The sequence below is a fragment of the Temnothorax nylanderi genome, unplaced genomic scaffold, assembly GCF_030848795.1.
Source record: "Temnothorax nylanderi isolate EJ_2023f unplaced genomic scaffold, tnyl_v1.0 TNYL_tig0032_pilon, whole genome shotgun sequence".
Taxonomy (NCBI): Eukaryota; Metazoa; Arthropoda; class Insecta; order Hymenoptera; family Formicidae; genus Temnothorax; species Temnothorax nylanderi.
In genome coordinates, this window is record NW_027249094.1 from 264664 (window position 1) to 291366 (window position 26703).

Consider the following 26703-nt stretch of genomic DNA (forward strand, 5'->3'; position numbering starts at 1 on the left):
CTCTCTCTCTCGTCGCTCGTTTGCGATTCCATTGCTCTGTGACCCTTCGCGACCTGACGGTTTTACCACCCACACCCGACACGAACACCGCTGGGCGAGCCATGGTCTCCTCTTAAAGCTCGTTTGTTGTCGAGCTCATCGTGCCGCCATGCGCGCCGGCGAGAGCCCGATCGAAGACGCGAACGGAGACGCGATTAAAGTGTGAGTGAAGCAATAAATCCTGGTGAAACATTTCCAGTATTCTCTATGCGCGCTTAACACGAAAAAATGTTCTCTACTCCAGATTCGAGTATTGGCTCTTTTCTTTTTCCAAAATTGTATATCGCTTGTGAAAATGGAATGCGCTATCTCTCGGAATCTCTGACGATAATATCGTGCGCTTAATACGTGGAATACGAATTTATTTCGCCAAAAGTACGATCGAATTGCAGTTGATGCAAATCCAGAGATGGAAATTGGACTTTTAATTTAGCATGAAATGCGCCGTAAAAATACGCGCTACGGATTCGTATTTTTATCGCGTGCTCAATGTTAAATAATCCATTCAGCGTATTAAGCATTGTAATAATTTACGCTATTGATACAACGGTCCAGTAAAAATGAGAAAATGTTCGAATTGTTTCTAATTTTAGTCTCTTTGAGAGAAAGAGAGAGAAAGAGAGGAAGATAAATTCGCATTTATCCAACCAGCTTTATTTCATTTGGGACAATCGTTTTACATACGTAAATAAAAAGAAAGAAAGACACGAGTAGTTACAGCTATTATAGCAGTGTCTACATAGATTGCGCGTTATTTGCATAGATTACATCTAGAACGATCATTTGCATAGTTTATGTATTATACGCGTAAACTATTGTCGTTTACGCATGCACGTGGCCGGTGCGAGAGAATGCGTGTAAATGCGAGTACATACTTTAACTCGGCACAAATGACGCCCCTCTCGTTTGTACGCGCGCGTGAGCGATAGTATGTCGGACTCACACGTGGCCGCCGGCTACGTACGAACCAGGGGTGTAACTATCATGTAGCGTGAATAAACAAAAACCATAGGAACCCACGAGTGCAGATGACACGCGTTTCGTTTATTTAACGCGCAAGATATGCACGGAAAAACCAAGTTTTTTTTTCTTGTGTAATCTTAATTATTAATACCCGATTTATTGGGGATTATTTGGTGAAGTCAGTATTTGACGCTTATTTATATCGATATTAATACGTTTATTTTGAGTTTGACACGACTTCATGATAATGATAATTAATTCAATATTAGAGTATAAAATCAGTATTTAACGTCAATCTAGACTTATCCATAATTCATAATTTATTATCTTTTGCTGAAAGCAGATACTGTATTCGGTAGTTCAGTGTTGTCTATTACACGTTCTTTTGATTGATTACATATTTAGAAATTATTTTAATTAAATATAATACGTACTTCTCACATAAATTGCTACCTCGGTGTTGTACAAACATGTAATTTCACACACTACACGTTCTTATGGTATTGCCTTTACTAATTCTAGTTCTATAAGTTCGACGTACATTTTTATATATTTTTATATAGTCATCTACTAATGTGCATATAAATTGATAAAAACGAAGAATTCATGTAATAACGCAAGAAATCTAACTACGCCACTGATACGAACGCCCGCTCATCGCTCTCTCGTTTCCACTCGCGTAACGCTCGCGCGGCTTGATAAATGCGTTTATCGTGCTTCGAATTCGTACATACACGCGGCTCTCGAGGCGATGAAAAAAAAACGACCGTGAGGGAGCAGGGAGGAGGAGGAGAAACACACAAGGGGGAGGGAGAACATACGAAGGGATGTGCGACGTGTGTGTTACTCTCGTGCCCTATGAGACGCATCCAGCCGAGAAATACAAGAATATCAATCGACTTTCAGGAATATACGTTCCCGCGCCACAGCCCCGTTCCCCACCTCCCCTTAAAACATTAAGCCACTGAATTATGTAACCGTAAATTTCTTTCGTGCAGATTGCCTCGGCGGGAATATTCCGCGTGCCACGACCACCTCGCAGCGCGGCTGCATAATGCACGTTGTTAGCGCTTCGGATGGACTTTGAACCGCCGATACCTTTCAATGTATATGCTCGTGGTACTTTCTTTGTCGAGTGATCTTATATCTCGAGAGAACGGGAGAGGACGGGAAAGATTGGCGGACGATATCACGTGTGAATCGCGCGCCTCTGTCACGTCGGAGACAAGTGAAAATATTCACGGCGTTGATGTTAGAAAGAATTGCGAGGTAGTATCAGCTTCATTTGTCATTTCTCTTTTAACTTTTGAAGTCGAAGAGATAAGTGATTCTTCGATCTCAATTATTTACCTGTTTCTTACATTCGAAATTGCAAGTAACGCAGCATTAATAGATTTGACAGATAGTATCCTACTTAATCTCATTCTCGTCTATTGTTAGATAGAGTTCAAGTTCACGTTAGGCAAATTAAATTAAATTAGGGAGATAATTCGTTTCTGCGCGTAATTGATTCGCGACATTGTTGAAAGGAGCGCAGTTGATGTTGGCTGAAGAGATTTAGAGCAACAGCTGTTCGAAATATATTTCACTGTTGGAGCTAAGCTGTTTGAAGCTAAAAAGTTCTGTAGAAACGAAACTTTATACATAGAATTATTTCCAACCTTGCTGTATATATCTAAATGTAATCAGATATATACAGCTATATAGTAATACAAACCTACGTTCCCTAGCTCTTTAAACACGAATATCTCTAAAGAGGAAGAAAGAAAAAGAGAGAAGAGAAAACTCTCCACTTATTACCTACCTCGACCGTGCCCGTAAACGACCCTTAACCTATTAATTATTAATCTATTTACGTAACATAATATCGTTTACGTATCGTAGCCGTTAACCGGTTATGCTTACGCACGCGGCTAGTTCTACCGGGTGTCAGGAAACTATACCTCAAATTTAAATACACATTTCTAAAGTAAAGCAATAAAACGTCGAATTTGCGAGCAATTAAGTCGCAGCGAGAAATGAACACCTCGCAGTTTGCTGATGTTATACAATTCACGTACGAAATATCGTTTCGTGCGTCACACTGCATATCTTTTCCGTTCGCGGCTGCGCGACGAGCGCACGAATCGCCGAGTAATCTATTTTCTTCTCCAATTTCGTCCGGCCTGTCGTCCACCTGCCGTTCCTCCCGACCGTACTTTTTCCCCGACCTGACCATCCGCCGATGAATCGATAACTCCGCGGATCTCCTAACTGCAATTTCGTCAAGTTTACGTCACGGCTAATAAACTTACGCCTTCGGCTTACCCGGTTATATCCGAAGAAGGAAATACGCGAGCTACGAGAGTAATGCGATTAGGTGGCACAGAAACGAGTTAAGCCTGGGGCCACCTTAACACCGACCTCTCCGCCCACGATGATCCGAGCGTAAATTCCACAAGATTTTACGTATGCGTCACGCGAGAGCTCTTCGATATTTTACGGATATTTGTACATGACATTCTGTATTTTAAGTATTTAATAACTATTATCATTATTAAGTGTTTAATAACTGATTAAAAGTTACAAAATTCAGAGATATATTATTTTATGAAAGACAGAAGTCTTACTTGTTCAGAATATAAAAATAAATGTCATATAAAACTTTTTGATTCTGAATCTTGCAAGTAATTTAAGAGTTTTAGGCGCAGAAGTTACCGGTAATTAAAAAAAAAAGTCTAATAAATAATTCTTCCGTAACTTAAATATTTTAATCTATTATCGTTGGATGAAAGGCGAAAAAGTTGAGCATTACGATCGATATAAACATAATGTTTCTGTTTTCTCAAGAAATGAGCTTTTTTTCCATCGCCACGTCGTGCAATCAGCTGTTTGACGTTAAAACGTCGATCGCGTATCGTTCAACGCGGTCGGTTCGATTCGACGTGAATACGACGAATCTCGGCAATCCCATCGCGATGCATCCGCGCGATTCTGGTAAACGGGCAGCCGGCAAGATTGCCGTTGCCGTTCCTCGCGTCCCGTAAACGAAATTAAACGGATTTGGAGGCGAGCCAGCCATCGTGTCGTCGTCGCTCGTCGTTATCTACTCCCGTCCCGGCATTCCGATCTCTCGATCGATCATCCGCCGGCCTCTCTTCGTCACAAAGAGCCGTGGAGGGTGGTGGGAATCGTCGCCCCTCGATCGGGATTGGACGGTTATGACCCGAAATAATGACGAGGCCGCGTCGCGAAAGCGGTGGAAAGAGAACGGCGGACGCGACCCCGGGATTTTCTCCGTATCGACTTTGTATTAGGTCGAAACGCAGTAATTGCGGCTTTTTTTTTTTACGAACGTCAAAGCGCTCGCTCCGGACTCCGGAGTCCGGGAGGGATGGAGATCGCTCGGGCCCCCGCGGATTTTAATATGTTTGATGTCGCCCGACTGTTCGTCGTAACTTGTTACCGGCGGCCAATGCGACGGGAAATGCGTTTCGCTTCGCTGTAAATTGTATTACACGAGTTACAGTTACGCGGTTAGTTATAAACATTGGAGAACGGCAAGTATACGTATACATAACGCGATACGTTAACAAACTTGCGCGCGCGGCAACGCAACGGTGGCGCGACGGCGAGGAATTTGACATGGAGAGAGAGAGCGGCTCGAGATCCCGAGATGACTTCGAAAATAATAACCCGCCGTCGAGCGGCGAAGTTGTAAAATCGCAATTTTCACATCCGGCACAAACGCGATTATCGTAACGCGCGACGGCAGAGTTGGCCGCCGCGCGCAAGGTCTCGTTAAATATTTTTTATTAATTTTTGAGCGCCGCGTGTCCGAGCGGACTGTTCCAAAGCCGTAATTGGGGACGGGGACCGGTTTATTAAGACCTCGTTCGGCAAAGCGGATTTTGCTCGTGACGCGCGAAATAATGCACTACTAGAGGCGCGATATTTTGTGCCGCACGTTTGCGGGTGAAAACTCGTTACGCGCTCCGAGTCGATAAATTATACTGCATCTTGCTTAATGAGCTAACCAATATTGAATCCAATAGTGTCTTCATATTTCGCTTGGAACCAATTCTATGTATTTGATTAATTGCAATTTGTTTGATATAACGTATTGGATGTTTAAGTATATTAACGTTTGTAAAATTATGCTTTATTTTTTTCCGATTTGTTTCGCATACTAAAATTTTCTATCCGATGAAAGCTCGAGTTACGTGTATGTGTCGAATTGTTTTATACTGGTGCAAAACTTTGTAAAACTTTTTTATTGTATATTAATTATATTATTATAGATTAGCTTCATTTCTCTATGTGTATATATTTCGTTTCTTATATAAGCAAGGGGATGCTAGCTTGCGAAAGAATAATTTATTCCGCGTCATATGTACATTGAACGTTGTACGTATATATGTATATATCGGGGAAGAAGGAATACGAGAGACAACCGTCGAGATTCCGAGTGAATTTATTCCACTCGCGCACAGATGCCGGCAATAGTTTATTTTATAAGAACAGTACTTTCGCGCGAGTTTGCGACTTATAACCCTTTGCTTCCCCAGCCGTGGAATTACACACGTGGAACACGGTTCCAACATCTGCTCGCGGAGAGATTTATGATCTATAAATCGCTCGATTCTTTATTTTTTACCGCATTAAATTTGGCGCAGGGTGAGCGATAGTGAGTTTAATCGGAAAACAACGATGCGATACTCGGCAAATTCGAGGTCAATATAGACACGTGGCATGAAAAGCATTTTAATATTAAAATCTTCCGTACCTTGAAATAATTTTACCGAATAATTTGATATTAATTGTTATGCTTTTTAAGTTAGTCAGATGTAACGAATCTTTCTTTTTAATGTATTTTGCATTATAATTCTTTGTTCTTTTAACATAGATATATCTTCTAATTGTCGGCATTATAGTGATACAAAGTTGATTCAACTAAATAATTAAATTAAATGACCAGCATGTTTTCTCGCTGAAAGATCTCAAGGCGAATATCTCACGTCGTTCCACGCACAGCATATCTAATTGTTACTCCTAGGATGCACGTGTTCGCGGCAGCGACGCGGGTAGATTTTCGTGGAAGTTGCCCGGCCGTCGTGTCGTCTTTCCAGGCCGTAAGATCCGCGTCGTTACGCGACGCGCCGTTGGTCCGGGCTATTTTCTTCCTGGCACGTTCCTGCCGTCGGGGCCTGTGCACCGAAAAAAATTCCAGCCGTATATTCTGCGTCCCGAAAATAGCGACGAGAAGTTACGTTACGCTGTTCCACGATGGTCGGGAGTAGTAGCGCTTGGCCATTTTCAGTTCCGACGACGCCGCGCCGCGCCGCGCCGCGCCGCGAGGAAATTACGAGCGAGTAAATGCGCGTGTTTCCTACGTCGCGCTTTTATCGCGGAAAATCACGGGGTCGTTAACGTCGATCAAGGGAATTAGCGTCGTAAAATGATCGCGGGGAACTCTCGATAGTGCGTCCAGCTGTGAGTGGTTTCTCTTCGCGTATACGTATGTACATATACACTTAGGTGGAGGGAATTGTCGGCTAATTAAATCTATTTGACTACCAAAGTAATGGTTCCGTAATCAAGTAATCATCTTTAAGAGACAGCTATCCGGATTGTTTGAATTTCTGTATAATCATACTCTCCAAAAAAATTTTTTTTCTAAAACGATTCGCGACAATTGCGAACATTAATCGTGGGATTAATTTAAAAACAATGTACATTCTGTGTATATTATTTTGAAGTTACACAAAGGAGAATTACCGACTAAAGCGAAGCAGAATTCAAGAATCGCGTTAATTTCTTCTGCATCGGCAGACCTCACCTTGTTCTCTTTTTTCTTTTTTTCTCCCCCCCCCCCCCATCGCTTCGCTCTCTCAATTCCCGCTCGTTTTCGCCGCGCGCGAGCAAGCGCCGAAAGTATCGGGTGTACGCAGGTCTGGCCGCTTCTCTGGAGCGAGTAAGGGCCACCACTCGTAATCCTTGGTCCCTTTCCACCGGGGTCGGCTGCCGCGCGCGCTCATCAGCCCCGCGTATATCTATAATACGCACGTCGCTCTCTCGCCCCGTCTTCTCCACCTCGCCCTAAACCCCAGGCCCGGCTCCGACCCCTCCCCACTGGCCGGAGCACCGATCGATTTAATAACACGGCCATTTTCCCGGCTCACGGACCGAACGAACACGCTCTCCTCTCCCGAGCGACCGAGATGCTGCTGCTGCTGCTGCTGCAGCGCGACCGCGCTCTCATCTCGTTTCATCTCGCTTAAGCCCGCGGCGCACGGAGCGTGTTTCGCTGCCGCGTCGGAATTCTCTCGCTCTGTGCGTGCATATCCCGCCACATGTCGAGATACCTTTCTCGCAGACCGTCCTGAGCAACGTGACGAGCAACGAAATTGGAATCATCGAGCTACTACAGCGACGATCGAATCCAATCTCCTTGCATTATTTGCGCTACCCTCAATTGTCGCTATTATCGGATAATATTTTAGATAATTAGCACTAAGCGCATATCTATAAACGCTTTATACTAATTGCAATTCGACCAATTATTAAATGAATAATTAGAAAAATAGTTTCCTTTAGTTTCTCAATATGAAGCTTGTAAAATCCAATTTTAAGCTCAAACATATTTAATGTGGATTTTACGATTAAAGTAAATTCTGTTCTCGATCAATCTATTACGATCCGATTATTTCCTATCTCGCCTTGTTTCTCTAAACTTGACTAAATTTAACTAAACTAACTGCATACTCGTCGGGCTTCGATAATTCCACCGCACGCACTGCAACTCGCAAACGCAACGGGAAGGGATTAAAAACGCGCCGCCTCCAGCTTTAGCCTCGCTTAGCTTATTTAAGATTATAACGACGTACGAGAGGAGAGCGCAGGCCGCCGGTGCGGTTTTATTAGAAGCGGCCGGAACGTGGACATTTTGGAGGCGAGCAATTCCGATTTAAGCCGACGGGATGTCTGCAGCGATCTACCGGTCGGACATTCTCGCCGGCTTGGATTGGCAGGGGTTAAATTTACTATGGCATCTGATACCCACGGATAAACTGCCAGGACCATACGTTTAAATTATATCTCGACGTATTAACTATCGATTGCCCTTCCCACTTTGCTTCCGCTACGGCAACCCGGTAGTTCTCTATTGAAATAAAATGTTAATTACTCTATGACCATACATAGCAATACAACGTATGTATCACAAAGCAAATAAAGTCTCGAAAAGCGCGGTGCGAGTAATTTCTTGTGTTAATTGATTTTTTACCGTTGACTTCGATTTCTCTCGAAAACATGTTGTTCTGATGTCTTCGACCCACAGATGTGAAAGAAGACAGATGCACCGTAGCGTTACCTTGAAACTCGCGAATGGAGTGTCGACAGGACAAAGCGCGCAAAAGTCGTCGGGACTCGGGGAAAAGTTTCGTAATGCAGTCCGCTGTGTCTTTGTAGCGTTTTACAAATTGGCCTTTCGTTCTCATATCGGGAAGATACATCGCGTCTCCGCTTCGAAATACGAAAGTCACTTAAACGACAATTTGAATGATACAGCAGGACGCGGTAGAGAATAAGTCGGGTACAGAATTATTACAGAAGAATATTTCTTGTACGACAGTCAATTTCTGAAAGAAAATACGAAATACGTATCACGCGGGTCTAGAGCCGATTTCACAGTCTCCGATTAATGTGATCCTCCGGTTAAACTCACTCTGGCATCTCTTTCTAACTGTCCCCCTGGAAAGAGACGAAGAGTGAGTTTAATCGGAGGATCAAGTTAATCGGAGACTGTGAAATCGGCCCCTATACGCAGATATCAATTTCAAGACGGAAAAAGGCAGGTCGGGAGGTCAAAGTGGCCTCGATTTGCATCGGTCGCATCGGTCAGTCGGGGGGGGAAAAAAAGCCTCTCGAGCTCTCGAGGCTCTCGAGTCTGTCGATTAGCGGGGGAGGGAGGGGGGAACAATGTACGGGGGTGTGAGAAAGAGAGTCCTTCATTAGCGCGGCACGAAAAACAGGAAATTAGCGTCGCGACGCGACGCGTCACGTCGCATCCGAACGAACGTGGACGGCGGCGGCGGCGGCGGCGGCGGTGACGTGTGCCAGCCGGATGGACGGCGATGACCCCACCACGCAATCCTCTCTTTCGCTCTCGCGCCCGCCGCCGTCGACGTCGACGTCGTCCGCGCCGTCCCGCCGCCGCGCTCCTCCGCGATCCTCACCCCTTCCATCGCCTCGCTCGTACGAATGCTTAATCACAAATCGATAGACGTGACGCATCGCCGCGGCCTCTGAGATACGTCGACTTGCCGCCGGCTTCGGCTTATCTGCATTTCCGACCGTTTCGTTCGCGCGTGACTGGCGGCGGATTAGGGATCACGAAGCGCGGCCGATCACAATCGTTCCCTGAGAACTCGCCTCCTAGCTCGTTCCGCTCGTTTCCTCAACGGGTAGTTAATTAATGTTAAACTCAACGTTCGCGAAAACGTTTGATTTAATTTGCCGACCGCCTTGAATTTTCCCAGAAGCGAGAGACAGAGAAAGACAGAGAGAGAGATAGAAAGAGAGAGAATCCGGTCGCGCGTTTCGAGGTCTTCACGGAGTGACGTGTTCGGAATCTTTCCCGCTGATGAGAGTGACGTAAGGCGTATGTAAAATCTCGCTGTCGGCAGACAGCCCAGTCGCCTCCGTTTCGTTCAGTCGCGCTGTGGAACTGTGGGATGCTGGTACCGGGCGATACTATGGTGACGCTGTAATGGGAAGGAGAGGTTGCGCGCGAGCGAAGTGCAGTGCAATTACGTTCGGGGATAATGGTTCGTATTCGCGCGTGTACCGTTAACGTTCAATGTATACGATGCTCGTCTGCTACCTCTCGCCTCGATGCAATTACGATTTACGCCTAAAACCTGCGGAGAGAGTCATTTCCTCGAATCTTGAGTACAGCTTATTCTAGGAGAGCTTCTTCCAGCCGTATTTGCTTCGCGCCGTATAAGTGTGTCGCGCGCGTGAGATCTGCTTCTGAACTAGCGATCCTCGCAATGTTGTCCGATACGGTTCTCATCTCGAAGTAGCATCTTATCTTAGGCGCATTGCAGCTTTTTTCGTTCTTTAAAAATTAAGCTGCTACCGCGCGACACACGCGTGAGTTGTAGCAGAATCGACGTTGCTTCTCTCTCAATTGCAATTATTTCTTACATTAGAGGAATAATGTGTAGAGAACTTTATGGTTTTATTCTAAAATAACAACTAATATTATAGATATTATAGTAGAATAATAATAATTTAGATAAAAGTGATGTCGCATACATCGCGTTTGTTGCGTTTAATATCGCGTCTTACCGCAGGATTAAAATTCTCTCGAGTATAAATCAGATATATAAAATTTATAATCTGACGGTAACACATTTTATACTCACATATCGAATATATGTGAGAATATATGGGCCATTATCGTCAAACATCGCTGATTAGATAAATGTTGGAATGTATGACATGCCGTTTAATTTTGTGTACAAGCCATTAGTATTAATTATGGCAAATTACCAACCGCGTTGTGATAATTGGTAGTCCAGAAGTATAGACTTTACATTTACAATGATTTATTCAAAGCCTTATAGGAAATAAAAAAATAATATTGTTATATAAAGTTTTAATGCGATTTAAATATAAATAATAATAATATGATACTGTAAGGAAATATAAATTTATCAAACGGGCTAAAGCGACAGACGCAATAGTTGCTTTCCATTTACATCAAAACTCAGATAATTCTCACTTGTGACGTCATAACTCAGTTAAATGCACGTTCTTTTTGCATGCTGGCAAGTGAGATTTAACTTAGCTTTTATCCACAATCGAGACCATGTGCTTTAATGAATCTAATAGACTCACATTAAAAGTGAGGCTATGGACCTGTATTATTATGCGATAGCTTTGTCACCAAAATAAGCAGGTAAATACAAAATGGCATATCTTACCTGAGTATAAAGTACTCACATAACTGAGTGACTCAGATCATTTGAGTGTAAATGGAAAGCAACTTAATATTTACAGCACATAGCGAGATTCCGGTATGGAAATCTATGATCACGCAAATTGTTACAATTTAATCTATAAATAGGTGCGTGCTTTGATGACTATTCTAATATTGGAAATACCGGAAAGACTTTTATGAATACAAGATGACTCGAGTGACAGGCGTTATCATAACAAGTTCAACGTGAAGGAGCAAAGAATCTCTTGAACTCGATTGATCGGTACTTATCGATTTAACGTTTCATATCTCGTGTTTCTTCTCTTTTTCGCGCGAGTACGTCCGCGTACGCTGCATTACGACAATCTAAACAAAAGGTTGATTTATTCGAGACGCTGATGTTGCCGTTTACGCCGTATCGCATCGATACGGATGTAATTTCTATTCGACGATATATGGGTCACGTCACACGTGAATATGTATTAACGTCGCTTCATGTCGACTGGAAAAGCAACGATGGTAGTAAGCGTTAGCGCCCGTCGCCGCTCCTTCCAACGTTCCAACGAGCGTATTTTATCGGCAGTCTTTACGAGCTCCGGCACGGCAACGTTACATCAAACAACATACATATGTGTTCCGAAAATGGCGGCCACGGTTAATGCGTTAGCCGGTCGTCGGTTATTCGAATAAATGGATTGCCGTTAAAGCATCTAGATTAAAGAGGAGAGGGCATACGACTTTCCGCTCGTCGTTAAGTCATTAAGAAAAAGAAAATTGTTCCGCGCGTTATTGCAGGGTCGCCGCGGAACAATCGAGGTCAGAAGCCGGGCGGTATACGCGAACCGTATTGTGTAGCATCCAGGAAATTGATGGTGAATGAAATTACGACGAAGCCTTAGTGAATTAAAAAGCGCGAAGGGTACGGCTATATTGATTGATGCCTTTTCAAATATTCGGTTCTTTCTCTCATGGTTATCGGGATCTCTTGGCACATCGACATTTTTTGGAGCTGCGCCAACTTTGGGGCCGCGATATACTTACAGCGCTGAACACCCCGTTCAAAAGGGAAGATGAATGAGTGAGAGAGAGGGGGGGGAAGAAAATTGAATTTTTAACGTCTCATAAAGATATCGGACGCTCGTTCCTCGGCTTTTCGCACAGAACGTTTAAAAGACCGTGGATCGATGACGAATGAAACTTTGATCCCGCCGTGTCTCATTCACCGTATTCACGTGGCGGTGCATTGTAAACACGTGCGTATGCACGTAAACCATTATGCGGCAGCAACGGCGGCGATGGCTGCTCTCCGCTGGGTGAAGCAGTCGTATAAGCCGGAGTACGGAGTTCAACGACCGGTATAAATTAAAGCGGCGCTCGGATTTCAATGCCACGGCCTTGCTCAAGGCCGTCGCACTCGTAGAAAATCAACGGTACATTTGCGCCGGCATTCGTAACAATAAATTGTGCGAATACGACGTGAGCGATCGGGTACAACCACCCGCAAAACTTACGCAATATCGTAAGATGGATTCTTTTTCTTGCGACATTTCGCTCATTAAATTCAAATTTCTATAAATAAAGCTGCGCGATTATATCGCACATTTCTTCAGCGATGGGAATTCTTATTTCTCTTTTTGCAAAAAAAGAATAACATGGTTTTCTTTCTCTCGGATATAAAATATTATCTTGCGACAAGAAGAAAATTCAATTGAGATTTATATTTGTTAATCGAATGTATAGTTTTTGTGGTTTTTTAGTCTTTTATATATATAAAGGAATGGCTTAGATTTCCCTAGTGTCGGTGCGATTGATATCACAGCCTAACAAATTCTTGGCATCCGCGAATTTATTTCCCTTGCGTCTGCACCGGATGCGTGCACTTAATTTCTAAAATTAAAACACGCATGCATGCACGATTTACTCAATTACATCATTTATGCGCTCTTGCGTTACAGAGTTACAGGGTGCTCTGTTGTCGTTATTATTAGCGCGCGTAAAAACGGTTAACGCGATAACGCGATTTGGTAGGGGGCTGTAATTGCGGGGATTGTTAAGGAGATCGAGAGAGCCGGGGTTATTTGGACGCCCCTGCGCAAGTAATTTATAAGCAAAAAATTTATAATTTGATAGGGAACGTATTCGCGCTCGTTGCGGATATACTTTCGCCTCGTTCCGAATATACAAAATATTATTTATAATATACCGGCGCGGCCGGTAATATTATAACATTTCGCAAAATTATCGCGACGTGTTTAACAATCTCGAGCTCTTCGCAAACATTCACGGTGCATTTGTAACGAAATCATTTCCCAATGAGCGACGTATTTATTCATCGCGCGTGAGATTCACGTGCCCGTCCGCCTCGGTTCACCGACACGATTTTTCCGCGAGCGCGCAAATGTATTCCGTTGCACGATAGAGCACGATAAATTAGCGTTATTACTCTAACGTGCGGCATTATGACGTAAACAAATGACATACACGTTGCTCTCGGGTAATTAATTAATTTACTCAAATCGCCGCGGGCGGGCCTCGATATTGCAATACGGTAGGCACGCTATAGTAGGCATCGATATGAGTCTATGCAAAACAGTTGTCGCACTGTTCGCGTCCAGTACCACAAAATCAAAGGGGTCATGATTGCGAATAGAGTAACAGAATTAGATTCCACAAAGCATGAGTGCGTCGGCGTCATAGCGAGTAAGGCTGTTTGAACTGAGTTTTGCGAATTAAGTTTTGCGACTTACAAAGAAAAGTCTACTTATATAAAAATAAATAAATATAAATAATAAAATGAAAGCAATTCACACTGATATAACAATTAAATATATAAATACTGTAAATAGTTGTCTTTGCGATAAAGTAAGAATCGACAATTCGAAATCGACGTTTTTATTCTATTAATATCGATAGTCATATCTAAGGCAGACACAACACTCGTTTTCATTGACTTTATTTTTGCTTCGAACATCAACGCGATCCCTCGAGACAGCGTTGTCGCTGGCTCGAGCGTCACTCATCGACGCGCGGGGCTTACGTAAGGGGTACGCGCCAAATTCGCGGGTTCGCGCCCATTCATAACGGTCTCCTCGATTTTAATTTTAGCATACTGGCCTCGAGGCGACAGCGCAGCGTCGTCGCTCTTCGGCGGGATGCCGGGTGGTTATGGCCTGGGGGCCCCCCATTTGCCCTCGGCTTACGCTATTCTGGGCCGGGGGAGCTCAGCGCCTGGCTACGGGGGCCACACACCAGCCTCGGCGCCACCCCCGTCCCCGTACCCTCACAGCAGCCTCGGTACACTCAGCGTGGCCGCCAGTCAAGCTGCGAGTCTGGGTAAGTAAATTTTCCCCTCCTCTCTTCGCCTCCCGTCTCTTATGCTCGCCTCCCGTCTCCTCCCTCCTTCATGCACCCCTGAAGTCCCATCGATTATCATGATTATACACACGTTATTGAAACCAACATCGCTCCTCCTAGGAAGCGTGTCTTTCGCAAGACTACTCGCGCGATAATTTGGGATCATTTCTTTGGCTAACATCTAACGCGACGTGTGTAATAAGCGTAACGAGATGCCATCATATTTTCATATACAGCGACCTGATCAAAACTGCTTTTCGACATTTTTACTCAAATTACGATTCTCGAACTGTTATCAGAGATATTTGTAAGGCCCGATAAATATCATGCGTGACAATCGATATGATATAATTGCTGTTTTTAATTCGCGCAAAGGCTTATCAGAGTTTAAGTAAACATTACTAAAATTCTATATTTTTGCATAGAGCCGATATACTATGCGCACTTTAGTTTTCTTGCAATCCAAATCAGGGAGACTAGAGATTTTTCCTCGTCACTTACTTATTTACATCGACGTCGTCTCTTTCAGGAAATTATTTTGTTGTGCCCCTCTCTCATTGACTCGTCCAGACCCAGGGCAATTGAGCGATGTTGAGCCGCGTTTCGAGATCGAATTTTATAGACCGGGCGCGGATTTACCGGAAAAGCACACCGTTCGTGTTGCAGGCATCAATCCAGCAGCCAGTGCATGGTGGACAATGGCCTCTCATCTGGCGGCGCAAGACTACCTCGCGAGGCTACAAGGAGCGGCAGGACTCCCAGGATTTCCGCCCGGTGCCGAGAGCCTCCTGCCGCCGTATCCCGCCTCTCTACTTAATCCCCCGTCCCTCTCGTCCCACAAGTCCAGTAAGTGTAAGTAACAACGATCGAACAATGTTGCATGGTGCGATGCTCGAGAAACGCTCGCTTCCGTACGCTTAATCCTCGATCGCCGAGTCCTTTCCGAGATAACAACGTCGCTCGGAATAGCTGAACGGGTGTATTTTTAACCGTTTTCTCTTTTTTTTTAACGTTTCTCTAAACCTGCCGACGTGAGACACGATTTTTACTTCCTGCTTTTAGTTCACGGTATTTTTATATTTTTTAAATTTGTTCAAGTTATATTTATACATGACTTTTCCGTCTTGTCGCTATAATTATTTTCTATTTTGCGAGCAAGGTGTTTTGTGTATTTTTATGCATTTTTTTAAATTTATATTTGAAGTTATAACGTAATTCTAAAGTTTCTCTCAAGTTTCGAGTTAAACAAGGTTACTTGTTAATGAGATAGAAACTTGAGACTCTTGAAAGTTTATGAATCTACTTTCGTTAACAATTGACAGTTGCTGATCTTGGATTGACGCGAACGTGGACGCGTTTTTTTCGACGATAATCCGAATTAGGGGAATTGCAAATGTATAATTATTTTGTTCGTTTTCACGGCCGAACAGCTAAGTCAAGTAAGAGTCACAAGACACCAGCTAGCAGTAGTAGCTCAACCACGCCAAGTATGACGAGCAGCAGTCTGCCGGTGTCCACTCAACCACCGGTGACGTCCTCTCATCACAGCACTCCGGTCAGCAGCACGCCAAATTCGCAATCGAACGTCGTCAGGTGAGAGATTACTCGTTTCGCATATTAAATACACGACCCAAGGCTGCAGATTGATTTTATCTAACTCGCTAAAAAATTGTATTTTCACGCCATCGTTTTTCCTATCGCGACAGTTCTGCGAAGGAAGGAAGGTGAATATATCAATTCAATTATGCGGTAGATCTTTCACGACGCTCTATTATACGATTTATAATTAGAATTAGAATACATAAATATCCAGTTTTTAGATCTCAATATAAATTCATGATTCTCGCTATTATCATTATTATGTGGTTTAATCTACTTCAATTGTTGTAAAGGATAAATAACTTCACAGCGATGTTTTCTCTAGTGATCCTAGCAGTATATTGGGAGGTGTGCGCCTACCTCCCGACACGGAGATTATCAAGTATACGTCGAGTATAGTCGGTCCGAAGGTTCCTGGGACGACGAACCGCGGTAGGAAGAAGACAATATCTTTGGACACTCCTAGCGTCAGCGTACATCCGCCGGCCGTCCCTGCCCTTAGCGCCCATCAGATCAACACGACGTCATCCGCGTCGCTAATGATGGAACCGAGGAAGTATAATCGCACGGGGGTACGTTCAGCCGCCGCACATGTTGGCTGCAATTCTGAAACACCTAAGCATAAAATTGCAAGAAGTCTATTACTTGTTATTCTTTGTTGCGACGAGTATTTAAAGATTGATATTCAGTTGCGGGATTAAATTTGCTTCCTTAATTTTACATCCGCTACGAATCTAATGTAATCACGCGCAATACGTCGTGTAATCGTGTGCGTTTCGTCTTTCCTTAGACCGACTCGAACGAGTACAGAGATTCGGTGGATCGAGTAGAGGTAATCAAACTGCCGGCCCATTCAACGAACGGCTCCGTTCTGTCGGCGCCACCGACGTATACTAGCAGCAGTAGCAGCGGTAACAGCAATGCGAACAACAACATCAACGATTCGGACGCGCCCCTAAATCTCTCCCTGAAGCCCGCCACGACGAGCAGTAGTTCGCCGATTTCTGGTAGTCAGCCGCTCAGTCAGCTCAGTAATTTAAGCCAATCGTTACTTGCCTCCGATCGGACGTGTAAGTATAGCAACTGTGCGCGCGGCATTTTCAGTCGTTTTAAAGTCGTGTAAAGTCGTCAAAATTGTGTAAAGTCGTCGTATGTTTTTATTCAGTGGAAAAATTGTTTGGGAAGTAAAGAGATAGAGAGTTAAGAGCAATTTCGCAAATGTACAATATAAGCTCATCGTTTAAATCTCCATATTTTTGAAAATTATTGCCGAGAAGTTTATTTTTCAGAAGATACACGATTAAAATAACAAAAACTTTATGGATTATCGTAGCGAGACGAAAGCCCGGACCAAAGCCGCGAAGAGTGCCGCAGAATTCGGTGCCGGTGCCGGCGTCGCCTAGTCCCTCTTTGGCGCAGCTCTTCGCCGCCGCGGACTCGCCACAACGGCCGAGTAGCGGCAGCGAGGAGAGCGAAAGTGCGAGCACTGCCACCCATCACAAGGACGGTAGGCCACGAAATCTCGGCCGCGGTGTGTCGAAGCCTAAGAAGAACACGGTCGCGTCGTTGTTAGCTCAGAGCAGAGCTCTAGGAATTAAGCCCACTCCGACTTTGGATCCAAGTGTGCCATTGTCTCACCAAGTATCGTTGTTGAGATCGAATATATTGGCGGCTCAATTGCACGCTTCCGTCGCTACTGGCCAGGACGATAAGAACCAGGTAAAAGCCAGCTACCGGGCTCAACATGAAATACCTTTGTGTCGAGTATTAATTTTAACGTTATGATTACATTGTACTTTAATAGAGCATTATTCTTTTATTCTGACTTCTGTACTTATCTAATTTCCATATATCTTTACGATTATCTTTTGTTAAAGTACTATCACTTGCTAACGAAGATACAGAAGAAGAAGCGACCTCGACCAATTCGTGCTTCGTGGGCGAGGAGCCATGTTCGTTTTTCTTTTTTTTTTTACTTATGATTTCGCACTAAAACCATTCTCCCTATATATAAATCTTTGCAGGAAAAAATGAAAAACAAGTTTCTGGAGGCCTCGGGAGAAGAGAGTAACATGGACGTGACCAGCGAGAGCGGCAGTAACACCGACGTTGTCACGGATACCGATGACGACAATACGGAAGGCACACCCAGCGCGAAGAGGAGAAAGCTCAAGCCCAGCGAAAGAGACCTTCAAATGCCGTTAGAGCGCGGTTGGAAGCGTGAAACAGTTATCAAGGGACTAGGAAAGACGGGAGTGATAAAAGGCGACGTGTCGTATTACAGCCCCTGCGGGAAAACTTTTAGGAGCAGTCCCGATCTGGTGAAGGTTGGTTGCAACATATTACGACCGGTAATGGTTGGTGTACGTTATCAAAAGTGATTTGCATGAAGTTGCTGAAAGTTCGAAGTACTTTGCTAAAACTTTCTATCGTCGATTTTGCTATTATCGTGATATCTACGGCGCGATACATAATAAAGAGATAACGTACTGAAATACAGATGAGGTTTAGATTGATCAGATTACTGGGCCCTCAAGAAGAGATTTCAAGACGAGATCTCTTTCCGATTTCAGTTTCTGGAGCATCAGAATCCAGCCGAGCTCACAACCGCCAATTTCTCGTTTTCCTCTCGCCCGTTGGTCGGGGAATTCCTGCAGCCAACGATGGGTCTAGCGGAGGCTGAATTCGTCAGACTCGGTGCTCAGGAAGTAGCGCGAAGATTGGAAGAGCTCAGAGCGGTCGGTGGTTTCAGAGACGCACGGCCGAACAATCAGTACGAGAGAGACAAGCTGGCTTACGCGAAGAAACTCGCGAAGGAAGAAGCACAACGGCACAAAGAACAAGCTAGGTAAGATATTCCATTATTCAAATATGTTGATTATTACTTAAATCAATATATTTCTGGAAAATGTTAAATAATGGTTGCTGGCGTGCGTTAAAAGATAGAAGAGAGCTGATGCGCATAAGTTACTATTTGATATTGAGATCACTTCATAAAATTATAGAAAGTTGATGATTGTCGATAATAGTCAAATAAATCATGAAGTTTAATGAAGTGTTAATCTCGTCACTACGTGAGAACAGTTAAGTATTTATTCGCTTACTGCGGAATTTATTACTTAATTCGAAGTTTCGCGATTGCAACATGTTGATGTTTTAATTAACGCGCATTTATCATTTTTCACCGTAAGATTATTGCGTGCGCGTAATCGCAAATGTTATCGAGCGAAAATTTAAAAGTGAACGTCGCTATGTTAATTCGGAACTGGAGTTTTATCGAGCGTTTGTAAAATTTATGGACAAGGTGTTACGAGTAACCCTTCATTAATGATTTATTCGAGCGTTTTTACTGCTCGGGGATTACGTGAACTTAATGATACTCTCATTGTAGGCTTATTAAGGAGCAAGAGAAGACGGAACGGCAGGAAACCTTGAGACGAGAACGGGAGATCAGGAATCAACAGCTACTCGAGGTAAGTCGACGTCTACCACCGAGTTTCCTTCACGTTTGTCTCGATCTCGTTGTTTCATTCACACGAAAAACTGTTCTCTTATTCTATTTGGGATACCTACGTTTTTTTGTATTTTGTCCACCTGTCGTGCGTGTCGCATGCTCTCTGTGTGTGCCGTATTTATATATATATATATACATATATATATTATCTCCGTATATATATATACATCTGTCTATATATACATATTATATATACGACTTTTTTAATGAATATTCTTGTATAGAGAAACTCTTTTCTTATACTATATACGTCCATTGAACCTCTTACAACCTCTAATGTCCCAGAATACACGAGACACCCATAGCCAACCAACAACCGCTAGCGATAGTGACAGGAGAACCCAGCATGTCCTCCCACCTTACCCCTCCACGCCCTATTTAATTTTCACCCTTTTTAATTTCGCCAAATGTGTTTAATTGTTTGATAAAAATCGTCGAGAATTGAGTGCAGTCGCGATTTTGTTTTTATCAAACAAACGCAACTACTGTTGAAAGGAGAAAATGAATAAAATTAAAAAATAACTACTCTGGCATTCAAATTGTCTAATAAGAGGAATGAAAGTTTTATTCCTTTTATGAGCCACTGTTTCTTTTTGACGTACGCTAAAATACACGCGCCAAATTTTTAGTTATTTTTTTTTTAAATGCGAACGCGAGAATCGTGAATAAATTAATATGGATGCCAATATTGGTTTAAATTCTAAAATTCTTCGCGCGATATTCGATATTTCATACACCGAGATATGTTTTGAAACAATTCCATCTGTTCTCAATCGATACCGTTGATGCTTTTATGTACGTTGTAAACAGAAGTATCGTTGATACATTTTGTTTCCCATTATTTTTGTCGGCGCCATCGGATAATGAGACAAATAATTGTATTTCATTAGGAATTGTTTTTGACAACGGAAAATTTACGTGACAAAGAAACATTCGTTTATTGAAGTAATATACTATCCAAAATTTCATCTTTTGACCAAATATATTATAATTTTTAAATTATTATAATTTTTTAATTGATATTCCTTCGATTCCACATCTCAGCCATAAGGGCAAATGTACAATCATTTATATTGTTTCAGTTATGTGAGACATTTAGTACTATTTTTGGAAATGTTATAACTTACGCAAAATTATTAAGTATCGAATCATCGAAAGTGTGTATTAAGTGAAGAATCGTATTGCCGAGAAATATTTTCCATTCGTTACCGACTCCCATCGGATTCCATAAGATCGAAGACAAATTTTTTTATTTACGTCTTGCAAAACGGGCGAGGATACATTTCGATATTGGAATACGTGTTTAATGGGATCGACGTTATTCTGGAAATTTCTCCTGCGCGAGGGAAAACCTCGACGAAATAGAGGCGCGCGATTGTAGGAATTTCAAAAGTCCATCCATTGTGATAGTCCTCCAAACTACCCCATCGGAATCCTCGCGCAAGCCAGATTATCACCCTGTCCCCCTCAATCACTGTCACTCGTTCGTTCATGTTTCCTCGCATTCACACACGCATTCCACATCCACACGCACATCACTGGCCCGTACATACACACACAACCCGTGCAATTTGAAAGAATAGAAGGAGACGTCAGACGACACAATAGTGTAGTGACTGTAGCTACACTATATGTAGTGGGCTCATATGTAGTGGAAAAACGCGAAATAGGGATGCCCAGATCGTATATAACCGATCCAGATAGATTTTTTTTTCCCCCTGGGACGTAGAGAACGAAATATAAAACGGATGTACATTATCGATGCACATTATGTTTAGGCGAGCTAACTAAGATTGGCGTAATTTAGCAAGTTATTGATGTAATTGAGAGCGTTATTATTTTGTTATGTGTGCATTGTGTTGTTACATTGTGTTCAACATTACGAGAGATAGTCGAGAAAGTTATTTTATATTATTTAATATCTTCATATAAATAGTCAACAAGTATGTCGCGTGTTTCTTTTTTTCTTTTTAAATGGTAACCGCTTTTATGTGCTTATAGTATCTAAAATTGGCTTTATCGAAATTACATATATTTTAGTCTTTTTTAACGGCGGGGTACGCGGAGTTCATAAAATTGGAGTTCATAAATTATTCAAGTCATTAATGCGACTGTAGAATTAATTTGCCGATAGTATCGCTTTATTTTTAATTTGTTTTCGTGAAATGTTAAACAGTGATAGATTCTAAATCTCACATCTTAATCTTGCAAACAGATATTATTTAATATACATATTTCGCTTAGGAAAGTCGATAGCATATTCGTCGGTAATATATTTCACGTGGGAAATGTTTCATTGACAGTGTAATTTTGTCTCGTACATTATCGCATGATCAATCCGCGTAAAGTGATCTCCGCGTATCGCCCCGACTTAATCCCCGCCGGTCGACCGCGAACGACCGGTCGCACGTGGTCGCTAAACGACCATCATCCTCCCGAATTAACGCGATCGATTATACATTGGGCATCCCTGTAAACCCACCACCAACGCAGGGTCGAAAGCGGCTCGCGTTCACGATCAAGCAGAAAATGAAGATCATCCAAGAGATCGAGCGCGGCAAGAGCAAGAGCGACGTGGCTCGCGAGCTGGGTCTGGCGAGCAGTACGGTCGCCACCATCTGGAAGAATCGCGAGAGCATCGCCGAGAGCTGGCGCAACCGGGACATGATGCACCAGGCGGACGTCGAGGACGTGCCGTCCTCGAAGAAGCCGCCGTCGATGTCGTCCCTCGCGTCAACCACGGCCGCGCTCTGCACGCCGGTGGCGATGACAACGATGACGACGACGACCGCGATGACGACGACGCCGCCGTCGTCCCTGGCAACCGGCGTGGTCGTGCCGCCTCCGCAGGTGCAGGTGGTGCCGCCGGTCCTGCCGCCGCCACCCTATCCCACCCTGACCCTGCCGCCGGCGTCGGCGGGCCTTGTGCCGTCACCGCAGCCGACGGCGCCGATCTCCTCCTCGTCGAACCTGTCATCGACCACCACGTCGACCGGCACGACGACCGCGACCATGCCGCCGGACAATACTCAGCAGGCACAGACCCAGACGCAGAGCCAGGAACTTCTGGAGGTAAGATGTCGTATGACGCATCCCGACCCTCTCCCCTCTCCCCCCCCCCTCCGCCCCCGCCCCCGAGTCACCCCGTCCACGGTCTTGCCCGCCTGGACCCGTTGAGATTCCACCCCTTTCGTACCACCCCCATTGATATCCCTCACGTAATGTCTCGAAGCTCGATATCCCCGACATATGCGCCACTTGGATCCATCATCGACCACATCATGTTCACTAATGAGTGTTGTCATATTGTCTTGTGAGTCGTTATTACTTCCGGATGTCCCTGTCTCTCCCCTTTGGCTTTAATTTTCTCCGCGGATCCGGACACGGTTCGCGATAGAAGGGCGAAGAGATCCCCCCCCTCTCGGAGGTAAGCGTTATACCGTGAGTATACCCGGCTCGCGGCCCGCGGTTCTTTTACGTGTGTTTTGCGTGGGGTGAAATAATATAAGTGCTTCCGGTGCTCCCACAGACGAATATCGTGCGAATTTTACCATTTCACGTCAGCCTTGTTGTCTCTTCAACGTTCTTCTCAACGTTCTGCTTTGAAAAATTATGTCCACAGTAAAATAAAACCTCCGTCAAACCATCTGAATGAAAAGAAAATAAAAAGTAAAGTACATCGACTCTTTCTTCTTCTTCTTTATAAAACATGCGTCGCAAAGAGAATAGTTGTGAATAGTTTTGACCAGTTTTCCTAATTAAATAAATTATTTCCTAATAAATTATCATAAATTCGCTTTTTATTTTACAATGATCTATCGGCAAATTTTGAAACTCTTTTCTAAATATATTTCATTAGCACATAATATCTCGGATATTAGTCGTCTAAATATCTTGAGGCTAATTAGGCGAGTTAAGACTTTAGCTTTAAAAAATCATGTCTTACGTCGGTGCATAAAATTTCACGTTTTTCAATGTTCCTACAAACACTAGTCTCTAGTCATTGTATTTTCCCAATCATTTCACGATTCCTCGAGCTCTCTCATTATAGCACTTGAAAATTTTCAACGTGATGACGTGTATCGCCAAAGTGAAGAGACGAACCTGCGACTGGCGTCGTAAATTCACCCCCGCCTAGTACTTTATATCGCGTAGTGATGAAACGAAAAAAATACATACGTACACACACACATACATGCATATAGATGCTCACCACCGTGCTTTCGTAGGGTTGGCCGATCTCTTCGTCCGGCCAAGTGGATTTCGGAATTCTATTTTTATTGTCAGTGATCGTTTATTATGCTATTTTCGAAAGTGACAAATTTATTCAAATATACTCATACCTATGGACTAATAAAAAAAAATAATTGTAAGTTTCTATTGATCGTAAGTAATTAATCTAAAAATTATGTCAAATTGACAATTTTATAATGAAATAGGGTTTTTTTCTCTTTGCGTGTGAGATCATTACTCTATTAATGAGTTTAATCTCAATTCACACATACTTTTCACATGAATTTTTTATTTGAGGATAGACACTTCAAAATTAACATTTATCATTGTTACATTGTACTCACTTTGATATCTCATGAAAAAGAAAATAGAGCTCCAATTAAAATATTTCCTAAGATAAATTGATTTATCCAATTCATCTACAATTTAATTCATTTCGAAAATTACGTTCAGTTTATGGTCCATTAAGTTTTCCCGATGAAGAGCAATTTCCGGGCGAGAAATCCGAAATCCGCCGAAAGATTATAAAGAAGAAGCACCGATATCGATCTCGCGTTCTCGATGGCCGGCGTGTTTTCCGGAGATCGGCGCGACGGAAAAGCGCGGCCCATCGAGAATCGTGGGATCCAGATGCTAGATCAACACTGCGATCGAGGCACGTTAAGGCTGACGATACATACGTAGGCACGATATATATATACGATAATATATGAACCGACTGTCGCAATGCTATCCTGTGCCTAGCTTCTCCTGTCACTATATACAAAATAACAGCTAGCTACATGATTATCCAGCATGCCATACTTCTCGAAGAACCTGTCTCTAGTATTCGAGTATTCGCTACACGAGTATATATACAAAGAGCTTTCCTTTACCTTCTCGTTGTTACTGCGGACGAAAACGACACACGAATTACCCGCGTAAATGGATATATATGTGACACCTATACTTTATATATATACATATATATATATAAATATTTATACACATATTATTACATATATATTTTTATTACTATGTATTATCTACTGTTACATTTTATATTTCCTAGGTGACACGACACGATAGCCTTAATATTTTATCGGCTTAAGCGACGGTACACATTGTGTACCGTTGATATAATATGTGCATACATAGGCGAGTATTGCTTGGCTCCTTGCATGCCCGGCTGAGATTTTTCACTCTTTTCCACGTTATTATTCTTCTACTTCTCTTCGGTCTCTGTTCATCTTGTATAATGGTGTTGGTTTATAATGACAGTTTTACGCTCTCTCATTATCTCTCTCACATGGTTGATTCTCTTTTCCCCTATATTTATATAATATAATTAAATATAATTATTTTTCAATTCGTGTTCTTGCTGTCGAGTTCGCTCTCAGATCTTTCCACGAGCGAGTCGGTCTTCGTTATGCTTGGCTGCTGTCTCGGCGTATACGCGTCACTTTCTTGGTGGGGTTTTATATTAAATCGCATGCCTTTGCTACTCTTTTTTCTCTCTTTGTATAAGGATTTTTTACGGAGGACCTATTGCGCTAATTGAATATGCAATGTTTATCGGTATGTAGAAACTGAGCGTGCGTTATCTCACGGCTGTTACGATGAGCCTATAGCATAGCCGAATGATAAAGAGTCCACGAGAGCGCAACAATCGGATTGACCGAGTCGAACGGAAACGACACGTTAAACTACGGGCATTTAGCAGAGCAGAGATTCAGATTTAGATTCAGATTTTTTAGCATGATCGTAGCCGGGAAAGACGCAAAGATACGATTTGTGATCCCGAAGCTCCAACGTAATCGACGTATTATGGGTGCAAACAACGGGATAAAAGTAGGTCGTTCCTTCTTTAAATTTGAAATGAACTTTATCAGAACTTTAACTCGACGTTCAGTTAAGTATTCGAGGTGGATTGTTAAAAAGTTACGCCTTCCCGAGGAAGAATTGGCCTCAAGTACAAATAATGTGGCGTTAAAATATAAAAGTGCACCCGTACTAATTTCCAGCTACATCCCCGAACTTTTAGAGTAGTGCTTAATCCCTGTCACTGATCTGCGCTATTTAGACATCGCTTTCCACACGTAGTCTTCGAATCACAATTACACTGTGAATGTCACGAAATCAAAAACCCGAGGAAAACCTCCCACAGATGGGGAACTTGTATTAGCCAGGCTATTTTCGTCCGATTGCGAATTTGATAAGGATCCATTTCCGTACGTCCGGAGAAACGTAATTGTAAATCGGGAAGCGGAAATCGAGGCGGTCGCTTTATAAAAATCCATTGAATTAATTTTTGCTGAACATTTTCACAAGAAAAATATTTACGAATGTCAATATAAACTGCGGTCAGGAAATTTTTAAAATTGTGACACATTATTCCTGTAATTTTAGTCTCTATACAGCAATATACATTTTTATTTTGGGAATTATTTGAAATAAAACCCCTAAATTTTTTATAAACTGCACATGTACGATCCCGTTTGGTGGTTTTCATAGATTCGTTTCTGAAATGTTAACGATGAACGCCCAATAACGATTATAAGAAAAATTTTACTAATTTACGTTTTGGCACGAGCAAAATAAAACTAAACTTTGTAACAATAAAATAGCTTCTCTGCTCTTGCAACCCTCTCGATCGTCGCTGCAAGAAATCCAGTAGGGGATACGGGAACTTCAGATCCAATTATCCAATTATCGGTGCCGGTAACGAGATAGTAGCTTTTCATCGCTGAAACAATGTTCTGTTTCTCTTGTCGTAAATACCGAGCGGTCCCGCGAACGAGAACAAAATTGCCTAAGTTTTCTCTTGATAAACATGATTACGGATGCGAGTGACGTGTGTATGGCGTATGCGCAGGCACGGAAAAAACGGGAGGAAGAGGTGCAGAAGATCCGACTGGAAGAACAACAAAGGAAGCAACAGGTAATTCAACAATCGTTACTATGTTAATGCCCGCGACCTGGTTCTTCTCGGGTCGCCCGAAGTTGTAATACGCGAACGAACGACCACCGCGATGCCATTTCTGGAATTGCATTA

General features: G+C 43.0%; 1 protein-coding gene and 1 long non-coding RNA gene across 14 annotated transcripts in view; one reads left to right on the forward strand and one right to left on the reverse strand.

Annotated features, from left to right (window-relative positions):
* The window catches only part of LOC139770720 (bromodomain adjacent to zinc finger domain protein 2B-like), a 150704-nt gene that overhangs the window by 110274 nt on the left and 13727 nt on the right, over nucleotides 1-26703 (forward strand). For 4 of the 12 annotated variants that reach the window (XM_071702838.1, XM_071702841.1, XM_071702845.1 and 1 more), the window contains exons 5-17: nucleotides 14075-14302; nucleotides 14990-15175; nucleotides 15754-15916; nucleotides 16030-16047; nucleotides 16248-16494; nucleotides 16713-16992; nucleotides 17256-17641; nucleotides 17800-17874; nucleotides 17947-18249; nucleotides 18496-18770; nucleotides 19314-19395; nucleotides 21930-22508; nucleotides 26524-26589. In XM_071702838.1, coding sequence (XP_071558939.1) covers nucleotides 14075-14302; nucleotides 14990-15175; nucleotides 15754-15916; nucleotides 16030-16047; nucleotides 16248-16494; nucleotides 16713-16992; nucleotides 17256-17641; nucleotides 17800-17874; nucleotides 17947-18249; nucleotides 18496-18770; nucleotides 19314-19395; nucleotides 21930-22508; nucleotides 26524-26589 — 2888 coding nt within the window. Of the gene's footprint in view, nucleotides 1-9587; nucleotides 9810-14074; nucleotides 14303-14989; nucleotides 15176-15753; nucleotides 15917-16029; nucleotides 16048-16247; nucleotides 16495-16712; nucleotides 16993-17255; nucleotides 17642-17799; nucleotides 17875-17946; nucleotides 18250-18495; nucleotides 18771-19313; nucleotides 19396-21929; nucleotides 22509-26523; nucleotides 26590-26703 lie in introns of those variants that run through there. The other 8 variants (XM_071702846.1, XM_071702850.1, XM_071702847.1 and 5 more) reach the window with 5 other exon arrangements.
* LOC139770725 (uncharacterized) overlaps nucleotides 16066-26703 on the reverse strand; it is an 82545-nt gene continuing 71907 nt past the window's right edge. For both annotated transcript variants that reach the window (XR_011717808.1, XR_011717809.1), the window contains exon 2: nucleotides 16066-16537. This is a non-coding gene — a long non-coding RNA (uncharacterized lncRNA). The remainder of the gene's footprint in view (nucleotides 16538-26703) is intronic.